At 37.4% G+C, this 18,318-nt stretch overlaps 1 protein-coding gene across 1 annotated transcript in view; it reads right to left on the bottom strand.

Annotated features, from left to right (window-relative positions):
• Positions 1-11,346: 11,346 nt before the first annotated feature.
• Lamp2 (lysosomal-associated membrane protein 2) overlaps positions 11,347-18,318 on the bottom strand; it is a 44,514-nt gene continuing 37,542 nt past the window's right edge. Inside the window, exon 9 of the mRNA XM_013018135.1 lies at positions 11,347-11,859. Within this exon, the coding sequence (XP_012873589.1) occupies positions 11,720-11,859 (140 nt within the window). The 3' untranslated portion in view covers positions 11,347-11,719. The remainder of the gene's footprint in view (positions 11,860-18,318) is intronic.

The raw sequence follows: 18,318 nt of genomic DNA, 5'->3' as shown, positions 1-18,318 counted from the left end.
TGCAATGACAGAACTTCATTTTTGAGGTTAAATTATATTCTATTGTCTACATGAGCCATTTTCCATTCTTCTGTCAATGGACATATATATTGATTCTGTATCTTAGTTCTTGCAAATAGTGCTGCAATAAACATACAAATGTAAAAGTATGATGTCATTTCCTTTGGTCATATGCCCAGAAGTGGAATGGCTAGATAAATGGTGAGTCTACTTTTAGCTTTTTGAGGAACCTCTATACTGTTTTATACTGGAGATAGTAATTTTTATTTCCACCAAAAATGTATGAAAATTTTCCTTGCTTCAGATCCATGTTTGTATTTGTTAGTTTCTGACTTTGGGATAAGAGCCATTCTAGTTGGAGTAAGGAGGTATCTCATTGTGGAAGATGTGATTAAAGTGGTAGAGCATTCCTAGCTAGTGCAAGGTTGAATTCAAGCCCAGTGCCACCATATTTTTTTTAAAAAAAGAGTATTTCTTTATTCAAGTTCCAGATCTACTTCCTTCAACTGTATTCTGAGACTTATTTTGTAACTTCAGTCCATACATCTTTTTTTCTAATTTGTTGTTCTCTTAGAGGTGATATACAGTGGGGTTACCTTTACATACATCAGGTAGTAAGTACATTTCCTTTTGCATAGTATCATCTGTTCTCTCATTCTCTCCCATTCCCTCCTCCCATCTCCACCCACAAGTTACATCATTCACTTTCATCAATGCCCAGTGCACTACACTGTTGCACTTTTTCACCTTTTGGCTTCTGATTCTGTGTCCTTCCCCCACCCCCACACTGATGTGCACATGTGAGTACACTGTATGTAAGAATACAGTCATCAGAAAAAGAAGAAAACAATTTAAGAAAAAAGTCCTTTCTTTCCATATCTTTGAAGTACATTTCAGAATTATAATTTTATATCCATATGAAGAGGTGCTTGGATATTACACCTTTGTGATTTTCTCCTTGGATATCACACCTTTGTGATTTTCTCCTAAGACTATCCTCTTTTGGTTTCACTGTATGTGCATATCTAGAATTTTGTGTAATTTGTCATGTCCCATTTCATTTTAGATCTAATTTGCACATATCAGGGAGAACATATACTGTTTGTCTCTCTGATATTGGCTTACTTAATATGATTTGTTCTAGTTCCACCCATTTCCCTGCAAATGACATTATTGTATTCTGTGTGTAGAATTCCATTGTATATAGGCACCACATTTTTTGGATCCACTAATCTACTGTGGGGCATCTGGGTTTTTTCCACATCTTGGCTATTGTGAATAGTGCAGCAATGGACAAGGATGTGCAGGTGTCCTTAGATGTCTAGGGGTGGTATGGCTGGGTCATAGGGAAAGTCTATGTTTAGTTTTGGGGAGAACCTCCAGACTGCTTTCCAGAGTGGTTGTACTTGTTTACATTCCCACCAGCAGTGCAGCAGGATTCCTTTTTCCCACATCCCTGCCAGCATTTGTTGTCAGAATTAAAAATGTTGGCTAATCTAACTGGGGTAAGATGGTATCTCATGGTTGTTTTTATTTGCATTTCCTTTATGGCCAGTCATTCTTCTTTTTAAAAAATTGTTTTAGTAGATTTCTGTTCCTTAAGACTTGATCTTAGCCCTACTCTTTGTCTGCACTTCTTCCTTCTTAGCTAAACATCTGACACTACTTCTTTTAGAAAGATTCAGATCGATCTTTAAGAGGTTAAGGTTATTGCTTACTAGGAAATGGTGAAATTTTAAATTCTTAAAAAAAAAACTACAAGAGTCGAGTACAATGGCTAAAGCCTGTAATCCCAGCTACTTGAGAGGGGAGACCAGAGGATGATGGGCCAGCCCAGGCATTAAAAGTTTGTGAGACTCCACCTCAACCAATGGGTGAGTTCAGTGGCATGTGCATGTTATCCTAGCTATGGGGGGGGGGGCAGTGGCTGGGAGCAGTGGTGCATGCCTGTCATCTTCAGTAACCCAGGGAAGCATAAGTAGGAGGATCACCCCCCAGACTAGCCCCTGCATCAAGCGAGATCCTTTCTTGGAAATAACATGTACAAAGGGGCTAGAAGTGTGGCTCAAGTGATAGAATGCATGCCTAGTTCAATCCCCAATACTAAAAATCAAAACCCTATATGATATAAAGTAATGTTATTTTTAGAGATGGGAGACCTTAACAAGGTCAAATAAAGGTCACACAGCTATTTGGTAATTAAAGTTCTATTCTGACATAACTGCCATACTATACTATATAGCACTTAAAAGGAAAGTGAATATTGAACAGTCTACCTGTTTTCAAATTGACATTATACGAACCACAGATAGACTTGCTTTGGGAAATGAAAATGGCACAAGCAGTATGTTGTACTAATGGAAGGCTGTCATGAGAGTACAAAAGGGCATGACTTGAATTGCTTAGATTATATAATTAGATGATATATTATTCACTATTAATTATTAATGATTAATGGAAGATGATATAATCCACATACAGTACCTTTCACAATGCCTAGCACATATCAGTTCCAAAGTATACATTACTTTTTGTTTATATTTTAACATCTTTAAAATCAGTAGGCCTCTTATAGCCAAAGTTTAGTTGGCAGTATTTACCTTATGACTGACAGCATCTTAGAAATGATAGAGGGCATTAAGTGTTTAATAAATGTTTAGCTATTATATACAGGACAACCATTCATTCATCCAGTAAATATTTGCTCTGTGTAAACCCTATGCCAGGCATTGTTCTCAGAAGAAGAGTATATGCAGCAACAACCCATTCTCATGTAGGTTACCTTCCAGTGAGAGACACACATGAAACCAATTAGTAAGGATATAACATGTTAGACAGTGATGATATGGGAAATATAGGAAGGGAAATGAAAGTAGATGGAGTGCTGTTTTACACAGGGAGGTCAGGGAATGGTTCATTGGCAGGGTGACAAAGAGATTGACTAGGGTAAGAATGTGAGCTACGAAGAAGCCATGGGAAAACCTCTCTATGAGGCAGAGTGGGTGACTTGAGCTAACAGCACCTTTGGGGGTCTTTGTAGCAGGAGGGCCAGCATAGCTGGAGTGGGGAGAATGAAAGTAGGTGATGAGGTGGGGATGGGGTGATTATACCTGGAAGCTTCCTGCAGGTAAAAATTTCTTGAAATCCTGTCAAACAGGCTATAGATTTGGGAGTGGGGACTACATTAGAGTTCAGATTGCCAAATGTCTTGGCTACATTGCACTTAAAGCCAAGGGATGACTCAGGGAGGGATAGGGATGGCATTAATTTAAGGAAAGTGATGAGAGAGTTCCATTTAGTCTCTTAAACACACTAATGCATAGTCAAAATGATTCATGGTGCAGAAGAGTGTGAGGGCAAAATGATAATAATACATGATCAGAATAACTAGATGAAGCTACTCAGAAATAGGTGGTATTCAGGGCTTAACACTACTAATAAGGTACACCACAAACTGACCTTGGATTTGATCTTTCAAGAATATGTGGCACAACCCTCAATACTCAAGTGGGCTGGACAAAACTGAAGTTGCTTTAGGAATATTGAAGAACATTTATAAAGTGACTACACACAGGCTAATAAAGCATAGAAATCAGAATTCTGTAACTATTTAATACAGAATGGGGAACAACTGCCCATAGGCTATATAAAGCCCTGTAAAATCATTTGGCATGTGAGGGACAGACATACATGCTTCTCTTTGGCTACCCTCGGCCATCTGCCTATATTGATAATTTTATATGGCCCACAAACTATAAGTATCCAAATGACACTTGGCATTTAATGTAAGGCACATACTTTACATTTACAAAGCAGTTTCTTAGAAGAGCAGGATGTATAGTAAAGAGCATTGACTTTGAAAGCAGATTAAGGTGGGCTCAAATGTCAGTTTTGCCACTTACTTCCATGTAATTTTGGTTAATTATCCAATTCAAGCTTATGTTTGCTCATATGTTGTGAATTAGGAATGATATCCCTAAACTTGAGTTGCTGTGAGGACTATATAAAATAATGTGTGGGAGGAAGTGGCTCTGTAGCTCAAGTGGTAGAGCGCTCGCCTTGAGCTGAAGAGTTGAGGGACAGCACTCAGGCCTAGAGTTCAAGCCCCACGACCAACAAAAAAAAATGTGTGGGAAGTGGTGCTGTGGCTCAAGGGGTAGAGCGCTCACCTGGAATTGAAGAACTGAGGGACAATGCCCAAGCCCAGAGTTCAAGCCCCACTACTGACAAAAAAAAAGTGTGTACAAAGTGCATAGCACCAGAACAGTTCAATGAAACTATAGCTGTTTGCCCTAGTAAAAATGCATTGCATCCTGTGATTTCTGGTTTTTTGTTGCTTTTTTTTTGGGGGGGGGGTTGGTCATGGGGCTTGAACTCTGGGCCTGGGTGCTGTCCCTCAGCTCTTCAGCTCAAGGCAAATGCTTTACCACTTGAGCCACAGAACCATTTACAGTTTTCTGGTGATTAATTGGAGATAAGAATCTCATGGACTTTCCTGCCAAGGCTGGCTTTGAACCGTGATCATCAGATCTCAACCTCCTGAGTAGCTAGGTGTGAGCCACCAGCTCCCAGTGCATCCTGTAATTTCTGTAAGCATGCATTCTTCTTGACACAAAACAATCTAAGTTTACATAGACAGTAAAAGCAAAGGTGCAGAAAAACATGAGTTTAGAGTTCTAAAGAGAGTATTAGAACTTGGGGGCCTGGTTCAAATGATAAAACACCTATCTTGTAAGTACGAAATCCTATGTTCAAACCTCAGTACCATCACAAAGAATGTAAAGACAGTACTAGAATTAGAAAATTATTTTCATTGAACTTAGGTGGATGAACCTTCAAGTTGACTTTTAGATATTTGGCAACTCTCATACCAACATATATAAACTCACTCTTCTTGCTAGCTACAACCTTAAAATAAGGTGCAGAATTGTGAAATACATTCAGTGAAAGAGCTGAGACAGGGAAAGTTGGATTCTAGTACCAAAATTGCAAGGCAAAACCATTTTTAAATTAATTAAAGAACTGGTAAATGCCTAACAATTAGAAAATAAAAATCCTATTATTCCTGAACTATAGAGAAAGTTAACAATAAGTTCCTTCTCCCAACAAAAATATTTTAAAAGGAATGGTTTTATGTATATGTTGTGATGTCTGTCGTTCAGTCATATAACACATGAGGGCCTTTTCAGAAAAGGCACCGTTCCTCTCTAACCCCTGTATGTCTTGCTCAGAATAGAATGAACTGTGAATATATTACATCAGTGCAGATAGACATGTGTGTAATAAAAAATGTATTTGGTAAATAGCTTTTCTATTCATTACACTTCCATAGTTTGCTTTCATTGTGTTTTTATGACCAGAAAGGCCCCCATATTTGGAGTTTCTATAAAAAAAAAAAGTTCTAATGTCTTTCTAATGATAGGACTTGAACAAGTTGTAGACCAAAGAGATCATGATTCCCATTAACAATTCAAAAGAATAGAACTTAAAAGACATAGGTTAGACAAATTAAGCTGTTAAAGCTGATCATACAGAATAAAAGTAAAGTTTTACCCATAGTAGCATAGACTATATCATCTTTATTGGTTTTAGTATATTAATCTAAAATAACACATATCAGATCAAACAGAAGTATCACAATATGCTTTATTTTGCAGGTATTCATTACTTCTCTAAGTTGATAAATCTAAAACTTTATAAGTAGCAGCAAGCATTAGCTTAGGTAAAAAAAATTCATTCCATTCATGAGTTCAAAGTCCCACAGCCTGGTATTAGCAAAGCTAACACTCAGTTCAGACTTTGAGCTTCCTGTATTTTATTAAGGTGAAGCAACTTTTGTTTTAACCCTCTATTAACATTTATATTTTATTCTCAATGAATTAAACATGTTAGCTAATTTATCTAGAATAAAACCATGATACCTAAATAAGAATTAATGTCTCTAATCTCCTACCCAAAATGTATTTTAAAAAGAACCTGTAATATTCAATTCATATACTTACCAAGGTCACAGGCTGCTTTAACTAATCTGACTTTTAGACAATCATTCAAAAATATGCATGAGACCCTGTTCCTTATGGTACTATCATTTTGTTACTTGTTCTTTTACCAAATAACAAATAAGTAGATGTTATTATAGGAAGACATTTTACACGAAAGCATTCTTTATATATTAGGGTAAATAGAGAACTTGGGTCAGTAAGGCAGAGCTACATAGTACTAAAGATGGAAGACATGTTGTCATGATGTATATACATCTCAGATAGTAAGGAAGTATATTGATGAACTTTCTTTTAAACAAAATTTTATTATACCAGTTATTGGCAAAGACTTCTAGCATCATTGACAATACAGAGGTGAGCACCTGCATTGTGCTGAGAGGTAGATTGGAACTTAAATCTTTGAAAAACTAGGGTTATTTAAACTTTACTACACTCATTTGTTCTGGTTTTAGCTTAAAATTTTAATTCAAAGAAAATTTCTGAAGTGAAAAAAGATCTTCAGGAGCTTGTTTTTGGTTGAATGGAGAGATAAAACAACTTCATAAAATAAATACCTACCTAATGCTCATGAGAGGTGTGCAAACTTGCCATTTGGGTCTTGACAACCACAGCACTGTGCTACCAAATAAAAGGGCAAGTCAGCAGCTGAACAATCAAGCAAACACAAGGATGAAGGGTTTCTAATACCTTATTCCAGAAGTTGGAAATTTTAGAGGTCCCTATAGAGATCTAAGTCTTTGTAAAGATCAAAAACTTTACAGAATAAACCTGGGGCAGCTTTGGTTAAACAACCACCTGACTGATGACATGACATGGCCCACTAGTCTCTAGAGTTAGTACTTGCTGCCATAAGAAAAAAATCAATGCATTAGGAATATTAATGTGAACTCACTCATATAAGGAATCAGAGAGTTCAGGAGGCACACAACATATATAGATTTGGTTAGTGCAGGATGAATTGACTTTCGAAACAAGTTAAAGCTCTACAGGGAAAGCCTCTAAATCATAACCTTGAACAACCATAAGTGAAATCCCCTTGTACTACTAATGTATGTTGATAAATCTTAAAAAAAAAAAATAACCCGCATTGGTGGCTCATGTCTATAATCCTAGATCCTCAGGAGGCTGAGGATTGTGAGGATTGTGGTTTGAAGCCAGCAGGCAGGAAACTTTGTGAGAGTCTTATCTATCAATTAACTACCAAACAGCCCAAAGTGGACCTGTGGCTCAAGTGTTTGATAGCCTTGAGAAAAAAGCTCAGGGACAGTGCTCAGACCCTGAGTTCAAGCCCAGGACCATCTCTCTGTCTCTGTTTCTCTCTCTTTCACACACACACACACACACACACACACACACACACACACACACACACACACACTGCTAAAATATAATAGCCATTAATAGTAATGGAGAAATCTACTAGATTTTTTTGCTACTAGATACATTATTATTGTGACTGTTTTTGGCAGTACTGGGGATAGGCCCCAGGGTCTTGCAAGTGATCACTGAGCTACACTCTCAACCCTCTGTCTTTTTTAACTAACAGAAAGACACATATTTAAATAATGTTCATGAAAAGGTAGGGAAAGGAAGTCTTATTAAGAATCAAAGTTTGTGTTTGCCACCAATGAAAATGAATTCATTATGTTCTTGAATTTATTTCCAGAAGCAACAATTCTTTAGCAACTTTGATTTTTGCAAATAACAAAGTAGCAAAATACAAGTAACTGCAACATATAAAATTATACTTCAGTAAAAATGCTTTTATAATTGGATCCAGAGGCTTGAAATCACTATTTACTTTAAAAAGACATATGCTAAGCCGTAATTTTTCTTTCAATTACATTTTAACAAATGAAGAAAGTGAAGATGGAAAAATGGTCCTAATACATTTTCTTGTTAAGTAAGTGTTACTCATGCCCAAGTTAGCTAGCAACTCTGAGGTTAGTTTGTATATCTGAAACAATCTATTGCACAGTATTTCCTGGCTTTACACCAATGGAAACATAACTTCTGATTGCAAGATAAGCACTAGATTTCATTGTTTATACAGACTGATAACCAGTACGACTTTTTCGTCTTCCAATCATATAAGATATAAATACAACAATTATAAGGGAGCCCAACGCCACACCCACTGCAACAGGAATAAGAAAGTTGAGGTCAGAGTCAGCAGAACATTCTTCAGCTGTTAGAAAAGAACAGACAGAGAGCAAGGAAAGGAAATTAGTAAAGGATGCAATTAAGTAGAAACAAACAAGAAATAAACATTTGAGTGTGCATTGGATTAGTCTTTTTCTTGGATTAACCTTATTTTTTTTCAAATTCCACCTGAACAATTCACAGCAGCTGGATCATCCCATATCTTACTATCACTTCATTTAAAATCACATCCAATTCCTCAGCACCAAAAGTAGATATTAAGTGGAGAATAAACGAGTCCAAATAGAGAATTATGTTTGCCCAGTATGGCATGATTTTACATTTAACTTTCTAATAGCACTGGAGAAAAGAGCAATCATCTACATGTAAAACAACTGCCTGTGGATTTTCTTCCTGTTTCTCCCTTGCCACATCTGACATTAAAATATAAATAAGAATGCTGAAGCAAATGGGGCTGGAAGTGTGGTTCAATGGTAGAGGGCTTGAGGCCCTAGCATGCTTGAGGCCCCGAGGTCCATCCCCAGCACCACATAAAAACATTGTATGGCTGGGAATGTGGCTTAGTGTTAGAGCGCTTGCCTAGCTGGGTTCAATTCCTCAGTACCACATAAACAGAAAAATATGGAAGTGGTGCTGTGGATCAAGTGGTAGAGTGCTAGCCTTGAGCAAAAGAAGCTCAGGGACAGTGCCCCGGCCCTGAGTTCAAGCCCCAGGACTGGCAAAAAAAAAAAAAAAGAATTGTCCATACAATTCAGTTAGGTTAAAAGTAGTTAGGATAAAGAAATACAGTACAGCCAGGTGTTTGTGGCTCACACCTACAATCCTAGCTACTCAGGAGGCTGGGATCTGAGGATTATAGTTCAAAACCAGCCAGGGCAGGAAAGTCTGTGAAACTCTTTATCTGTAATTAACCACCAGGTAACCTCAAGTAGAGCTGTGACACAAAGTGATAGAACACTAGCTTTGGGCAGAAAAGCTCAGGGACAATGCCCAGGCCCTGAGTTCAAGCCCCATGAATTAAAAAAAAAAGAAATAGCCTAATATTTTGATACAGACATTAGGTAGCTATGAGGTCATATAATTAATTTCTGCTGTTTGGTGGCCTGGAAAAATGACAGAATCAAATACACAGAAGTCCATTCCATTGCACTACCTGAAGGCACTGTATAATATAGGTTTTGAGCTCAGAATTCAACTAAATTTGAATCTTGACTCACTCAAGACTTAGCTGAAGGACCTTGTCCAAGTATTTAAACTAGGCCTCACTTTCCTCACATATAAAAGGGGGATGATGCTATATCCCCATTTTATAAAGTATTTGAGGATTAAATACATCTGAAAGCATCTGATAAACACCAGGTAGTCCACAATTTGTTCCCTTCTTTCTCTCAATCTCTGTAATCTCATCTAAAAACATAAAAAAGTTTGCCTTAGTAGAGGGGAGGGGGGAGGCTGGGAAGGGATGTGAAGGGTAAACAAAAGGAGGAGGCTGCAATGCTTGGTAAGAAATGTACGCATTATCCTGCCCATGTAATTGTAACCCCTCTGTACAGTATCTTCACAAATAAAATAAAATAAAATAAAAAAGTTAGCCTTAGTAAACAGAGGCCATAATGGAAGTGTTCTATATATTATTGGAAAGGCCAATATTTACTACTTAAAAGTACTTAAGGAAGCAAGGTATCAGTGGCTCAGGTCTGTAATCCTAGCTACTCAGAAGGCTGAGATCTGAGGATTGGGGATTGAAGCCAGCCTGGACAAGAAAGTCCATGAGACTCTCGTCTCCAACTAACCAGCAAAAAAAAAAAAGCTAAAAATGGAGCTATGGCTCAAATGGTAGAGACAGTGCCTAGGTCCTGAGTTCAAACTCTAGGATTGGCACACAACCATACTTAAGCAAAACAGTACAGGAACTCCAAGTGTCTAACTTTGATCTTATCATCTCCTGCATAAAATAGCAGCTAGCAGTTGTTTCCCTATTTAGATTTCATTTTTGGCAAAATACTAACAATAGCCTTGCTGTCCAGTGGACATGGAAACTCAGTGGAGTTACTCCCTTGTCTGCAAAATTATGGCATTTGAGTAAATAATCCTGAAGTTCCTTTCCAGCATAAGACTAATTACCCTAATGTAATATTTGGTGTATTTTGTGATATAAATGTGTATACTTTCTTTAATTTTTACTTTTCATCCTCTTATACTTTTGCTATTCACACAAAATTTGTTATGGTTCTAGAAACATAATGTGGATTTCATTAACCCCATTAGCCTCTTTGGAAGAACTTACTGTATTTTACTGAAAGCCCTCAAACACATCAAGAGCTGAGTAACAAGATACAGTGTGCTGTTAATCAGCAAATTCCAGAAACCTGAATGAGCCAACATATACATGCAAATTGATAACCTCTTCAGTATGAAACTCTTCTCATCTATTAAGCTTCCTTCTTATTTATGTATACATTCAATACCTGTGCTTCAATACGTTGGCCCATGTTTCAGTAAGGGCTGATTGTCTAGCTCATTTTAATGCCAGCAGCCTCTGTCTATGTCCCCACAATGGCCGTCTGGAAGAAGGAACAGCCTCCCACTATGCTTTACCACCTCCCTTCTTAGATTGATGTTAGCTTACATTTCATAAGTACCAGCATGATGACAAAACTAAATCAATTGTAATGCTCCAGAGATCAACAAGATGAGGTAGAAAAACACAACACAAATCTGTCCTAATTAGTTCATACACTATTTCTATCTTTCAATGTTAATCAGGCATCCAAAGAGCAAAGAAAAAAAGGAAACCAATGTAAGTGGTTATATATGTTTGAATCTTTTCAGTCTATACTGATGAAAAAGAAATAATAAAAGACCTTTAATTCTAAAACCAGCTTAAGTTTTGTGGAAGCCTCTTTGGGCTGTTTTTACCTAAGGGGGCGGGAGGAAATCACAAACATGAGGTAGTAATTTCGTCCATAACACGAATGGGAAAAACAACAACAGCAAAAGTCACAACTTTAAAAATGGGGATAGTCTTCAGGACAGACTCTACTTCACTCCACTGACAAATAAGGTTATGTATATCAGATGGGCATGAATTTCACATCAATACTTACTGAACGAACTATCTGCAAAGGTACAGTGATGAGTTTAAACCGGTATAGTTTCATGCATTGAAACAGAACACCAGTAGTGAAACAATATTTATTAATTCCAGTAAGATACAACTACGTATTTTATTCTTAAAATGACCATGTTAATAAATTTAAGGCATCTTAGTTTAGAACCAAAATTTGGCCAAAGCTTAAGACACATCTTAAAACATTACGTATCAAGAGTCTAACAAGTTGTCTCCAGGACCTGTAAATACAACACTTTCAACTTTAACCTCAAGGGAAGAACAGTTTTTATTAGTAAATACTAACCTCAAAATTCTGGGGTTTAGATTTAAGAATTAAAAGTTATCAGCATAGCAATTTTAAGGAACAGTGTTTCATACGCTAAGAAGCAGGGAAACTTTGTTATTTGCATGTATTTTTGTGTAATAAATCAGATTGCAGGTTTTAAAATTGCTCATATCCAGCATGATGGCGCTTGAGACCAATAAAATAAGCCAGCAACACTAGAATAAGTACTCCTGCCAAGGCTGCTCCCACCGCTATGGGCACAAGGAAGTTGTCGTCATCTGCACTGCAGTCTTGAGCTAGATGTGGAGAAAGGAAAATTGAGAACAGAAACAAAGACAAAATTCCATATCTACCCATTTTAAGTTAAAATGACAGCACTTCCCAACTCACCTATTTTATTCTGTTTTGTTGGTAAGACCGGGGTTTGAACTCAGAGCCTCATGTGTACTATGGAGGCACTCTACCACTTGAGCCACACTCCCAGCCTTTTTCTCAGACTCAAATACTTCCTCCTGTGCAACTGACCTTAGACCACAATCCTCTTATACCTCCCAAGTAACTAGAATCACAGACTTTACCATCACATCCAGCTTGTTTACTGAGATTGAGTCTCACTACTTATTGCCCAGGCTAACCTTGAAATTCAAGCCTCCTGCTCTCTGCCTCTCAGGTAGCTGGGATTACAAGTGTGCATCACTATGCTCAGCCCCACATTTCTTTTTTTAAATAAGTTTTTTATTGCAAAAATACTGTACAGAGGGATTATAATCACATGAGCAAGGTAATGAGTACATTTCTTATCAAGCATTGTTGCCTCCTCCTTTGATTTCTTTTGTTTTTAAACCAAGGTAACAAGTCATTGGCATTCATTATCAACAAATGAGGTAGATGTTTGAGTGAATCTCCAATAACCAAATCATATGCTTTTTGAAACAAAAAGGTCAATTATTGGTCAAAAAAGTATACAGTGATCACATAGTTCCCAGATTCCTTTAGCAAAAGATAACGAATGAATATAATTAGCTTTTCCTTGGGTGTGGGCCTTCAAAGGTAAAATGTTATGTTGAAAAAGTACATGGCCTGGAATAATGAACATTAGGAAATAACTCTCCAAGTAAACATCTATGCAAAGCAGACACAAGAAATGAATGAATAGCAATCCGAGGTCATTTCATAATGGTTAAGAAAGCTATAAAATGTCCATGGTGTCATAAGGGTTCATTTAAAGATGCTCAATCTGTAGTGACAGCTAGGCAAGGAAATCAATAGTTATAATTTGAAAATATGCCATGTGGTAGGGGCAACCAATACACAAAAGTTATTAGGGAAGTGTTTCACATACACACTCAACTCAGCCTTGTTACACAGCACTTTGAAAAGGTCACATTTGAGCTGATTTTTAAAGATAAATAGGAATTAACCAAGCAAGTAATCATTATAGAGATAAGAAAAAAAGAGGCAAAAAAACAGACTAAGAAAACATGGCACTACAGGGGCAAAGCAAGAAGATTAGCACAGCCAAAACATTGAGCCAAGAGGCAGAATACATACTAAGACCAGCTTACAGAACTAGCACATTATGCTTGGTTGTTATGCCTTATCCCAATGGGAAAAAGTCCTCATCAGCATATTTGTTTAAGAAATTATGGCAGATGGAAGACTAGCAGTAATTAAGTGAGGATGCATCCTTATTGCTAGAGGCCAATTACCCTATAACACAGACCTGAACTGGATAAATGAGGCACAGATGCAAGAGAGACTGAATATTCATTTCAAAGTTAGAATTGACCAAATAGAAGTACAGGGTATAGGAAGAGGTGATAACAAGATAGTTTCCAATTCTATACTTTATTATGTAAATGCTGGTGCCAGTCATTATGATAGTAATCCAAGAGGAAGAACTATGCATTTCAGATTTATTATGTTTGTAGGTGTTGAGAATGGATGGGTAGAAGATCAGGAAAAGATATGTGGAAGGGGGAGACACTCTGTTTTTTATTGAGTTTAAGGTATCTAAAGGGGCTATATAAACCTAAGTGGTAATAAAAATCATAGACAAACATTGTATTATAAACTGCTTTGTTAAGTGGCAACTACCTTGTACAACTACTTGAAAATGATTTAAAAAAGAAAAAAATCATAGACAAAGATACTTCTCAGTTTGCGAATAAAATTAGACCCAGAGACAAAACCCTTGGGAATACCAATATTTGAGGAACAAAGGAGTAGAAAAAGGGCACGTAGACAATGGTCCCACAGAAGCCAGGAAGGAAAGACCTTCAAAAAGTTTAGCATAAAATATTACAGAAGCCTGAAAAATATCCATTAGGTCTAGCAATACAGAAGGTAAAGGGTATTAGTCAAATTCTCCAGGTTTAAGAGTGTAGAGTGATTGTTTAGAAAAATCAAGAATCTGGAATATAAACACAATACTGCCCTCAATAGGTTGAAGGTTAAGAGAGGATAATATGGAGGGAGTTAGGAGGACATGAAGATGACATTTTTGTGGGACACACTTATACATGCTTACAGAATGAAACTTAGCTGCTTATAGGATGAGGAAAACTACCATTAGCAAATGGTAAGTTGAAGGTGTTGAATGGTACAAGGCCTCCTAAGAAGTAGATTCCAAAAGCCCTGGACAGGAAGATAGCATCCTATGACACTGGAGAAAAGTAATGGTGCAGATGGATGGACACACACCTGCACAGGGAAGAAAATGGCAAGGATGTGCAAGTGCCATTTCTATTCCCATTTCCTACTTCTCTTCTTGGCTTGCAATCTACCAGAGATCAATAAATCAGGTAATTATGCTTATTGGAATTGTGTTGAAATAAAAATGGACAGGGAAAGTGGTTCTGTGGCTCAAGTGGTAGAGCACTAGCCTTGAGCTGAAGAGCTCAGGGACAGTGACCAGCCCAGAGTTCAGGCCCCATGATTGACAAAAAAAGTAATAATAAAAATGGACAGGCTATGAGGCAATTTTAATTTAAGAAATGTGCCAGGCTTGTTTTTTTTGTTTGTATGTTTGTTTTGTTTGTCTGTTAAACTCTCGGGCAATAACTGGGAATAAGACGCAACCCTGGCACTTAATAGTTTTTGACATTGAGTTTGGCTGCCAATTCAATTAATTTTTAAAACTTAGTTTTATTAAGAATTGAGATAGCTGAAGTTGCCAGACGTGAGTTGTGAGTAGATGGGTGTTAAAAGTCCCCAGTTAGCTCATCCCCTTCAATTTCCCAAATTACCACCCAGCCAATAAAGTATTTGGTGACACATACCATAAAGTATTATGCCTTAGATTTAATATCTCTTGGATTTTACAAAATTCATTAGTGGATTCATTTCTTATTCTGGCAACAGACACATAGCCCTCTTTCCCAAATTGGGTATTTGACCTAGTACTGAAATGACTTTCATAAATACTGCCAATAAGGCTTTCACATAAGACAAATATTCCCAGAGCAGATCAAAAAGGCAATTCCACTAATACAAAGATGTTTCTAGATGCTGTCCCTTACTTAAAATGCTCTCAATTAGTATGTGAAATAAGAAAGCATTTCTGGGTGAAGGAAACATGTATTTATGTTCTGGTTTTTAGTACTGGAATTGAACTCAGGAACTCACATATGATAGGCAAGTTCTCTACCACTGAATTGCACCTTCAGTTCTGTGAAAGTCAAATAGCCACAGAAGTGATAAAATATTTTTAAAGATTAGAAAGTTGCATGACCACTGAAATTTCATTGAAAAGTTTCATGTAGATTAAAAATACTGCTAAAGCTGAGTGCTGGTGGCTCACATCTATAATCCTAGCTACTCAGGAGGCCGAAATCTAAGGAACACAGTTCGAGGAAGGAAAGTCTGTGAGACTCTTCTCTCCAATTAACCACTAAAACAGCCAGAAGTGGAGCTGTGGCTCAAGTGCTAGCCTTGAGCACAAAAGCTCAAACAGCGTCCAAACCCTGAGTGCAAATCCCAGGACTGGTACCAAAAGAACAAAATCAAATACTGTTAATCCTTGATTTTCAATTCAGAAATTTTCAAAGATAATTTTCAGCCAAAAAAATTGGAAAACAGAGCTATACTTACACCTCTCAGAAATGATTACTAATGTGAAAATGAACAATGAAGTTCACTGAGAGTGGTTTGAGAAGGAATTAGGGTAGTGAGGAAGAGCAATGGAAGGGGTTAAGTCTGATTAAGGTGCTCTCTCTCAGATGTGTGTGTGCGTGTGCATGTGCACACGTGTGTGTATGTGTGTGTGTAGGTATGACATGAAACTCTCTGAATAAGGTGACTCTAATTTAAAAATGAGGGAAAAGACAGAAGTAGAGCTGTGGCTCAAGTGGTAGCGCACTAGCCTTGAAAAAAGGTCAGGGAAAGAGCCCAGGCCCTGAGTTCAAGCCACAGGACCAGCACAAAAAAAAAAAAGAGGAAAAAGAACTAGGAAAGGAAATTAGTGAAATCTCATTTGTGAATGCACAGAAAAAGAATAAGTATTCTCTTTGAGCCTGGGGGGTGGTGGCTTATGGCTGTAATCCTAATTCTACACAGGATCATGGTTTGAAGCCAGCCCAGGCAGGAAAGTCTATAAATAAACTCATCTCAAATGAAGCACCAATCAACTGGAAATGGAACCCTGAACTCAAATGGTAGAGCACTAGACTTGAGCAAAAAAAAATCTCAAGGACAGAAACCAGGCCCCAAGTTCAAGCCCCAAGACTGGCCAAAAAAAAAAAAACAAAACCAAAACCAAAACACACCAGATTTCTTTCTTGAAGAGTTGGCTTTACAATCACATCCTTGGCAGAACCCAGGGCCTAATGCTTGTTAGGCAGGCTCTTTACACTTGACCTATAACCCAAATCTCTACATATCATATTCTTTTTTTTGGGGGGGGGTCCGGTCGTGGGGCCTGAACTCTGGGCCTGGGCACTGTCCCTCAGCTCTTCAGCTCAAGGCTAGTGCTCTACCACTTGAGCCACAGCGCCACTTCCGGCTTTTTTCTTTTTGCTTATGTGGATCGAACCCAGGGCCTCATGCATGCAAGGCAAGCGCTCTACCACTGAGCCACCTTCCCAGCCCCAATATCATATTCTTAATGTGACATCTTTTCTATATCCCTTTTAGATCTATACTCAAATTGTTTGAAGTGTATCACATGGAACTGAAGAAATATTTGAAGTTACTCAGTATAACTTATGCAAGCCCCATGATCAACAAAAAATCAAGAAGTACAAAACATGCAGTAAACTTGCATGGTACAGACTATACTGAAGTAATATATGCTCTTGATATATAAAAACTTTTTACCAGATTGCTTCTAAAAATATTCAAATGTGTTTATCTTCTGTAAAATGGAAGTTATCATTCAAGAAATAAGAACTAACAGGATTTTAAAGCCCCCAAAACCTAGAACTGAGACCTTAGAAGTTAAGCAACGTGACTAAAGCACATGGTAGCTAGTAGTCACACTGGGAGCTATGACAACCTGTACATTGTTTAACGTGATAACACACAGGAGGAAAATCACTGGCTAAGGTTGCTAAATTTTTTTATGTGGTGTACTAAGGTGACTGGGAAACTAGTTAGAAACTAGAAAGTTCAAGAATTTTGTTTTGCAGTATTGGCGTTTGAATAGGGCCTTTGCTTGGTAGATAAGGACTCTATTACTTGAGCCACACTCATAACGAAGTATAAGCATTTTACAGTAATCCAAGAGATACATTAGACATGTTCTCCTTTGGTCAGATCAACAGCTTCATATGAATGACTACAGCATGCACATGCTATGCATGAACATTAAATAGAAATTGAGAAAAGTGTATATAAAGATACTCCGAACTTTTTACTATGAAATAAATATTCTAAGCTGATGTGATTCCACTGAGCCATGCTTCCAGCCCTGAAATATTCTAGATCATTGTTTCTCTCACTTGCTAGGTATCACTTACACACACACACACACACACACACACACACACACTCTCTCTCTCTCTCACACACATACATTCTCTCTCCACACACACACACACACACACACACACACACACTCTCACACACATACATTCTCTCTCCACACACACACACACACACACACACACACACACTCTCACACACATACATTCTGTACACACACACACACACACACACACACACACACACACACACACACACACACACACACACACACACCTCACCCCAAACCTGCTAAATGAAATCCTGTAGAGATGGGAAAATATACCCTTCTCACGTGATTCTTACTCTAGCCAACCTAGTATCATTTGAGGCCTACATAATTCAGAAAACATTTTGGAAATAATTATGTTCTAAGCATTTCTAAAGTTTTTACTGTTGAGAGAAATTGTCATTAGGTAGCACATAAAATCTTAAACTTAACCAATAGGAAAAAAATGTGAGCAAATTTCCTTAAGAAATAAAAGAATCTTTATTGTTTGAGAAGCAATGTTGAGCAAACAAAACAGGCAAATAGCTAAAAAGAGAGACCATACATCAACTAGTGGCTTAAACATTTGAGAAAAAAACACAAAAGGTATTTACAGGGACCAGTTACTTCATACAAATGTTAAAACATGAAGAAGACCTGAAACCAAATAGAGTGTTACCATTAAGGTGTGAACTCAATAAAATTAAACAAAAAATTTACAAAAGGTACAAAGAGCATATGGTTATAGGAAATTATAGTGTAAATAGCAGTATATAAACTGGCCCATGTAAAATACAAAAATATT

Source organism: Dipodomys ordii, unplaced genomic scaffold (assembly GCF_000151885.1).
Source record: "Dipodomys ordii isolate 6190 unplaced genomic scaffold, Dord_2.0 Scaffold38, whole genome shotgun sequence".
NCBI classification, from domain to species: Eukaryota; Metazoa; Chordata; class Mammalia; order Rodentia; family Heteromyidae; genus Dipodomys; species Dipodomys ordii.
The sequence above is the reverse complement of the archived record's forward strand: the minus strand, read 5'-3'. Positions and strand labels throughout refer to the sequence as shown.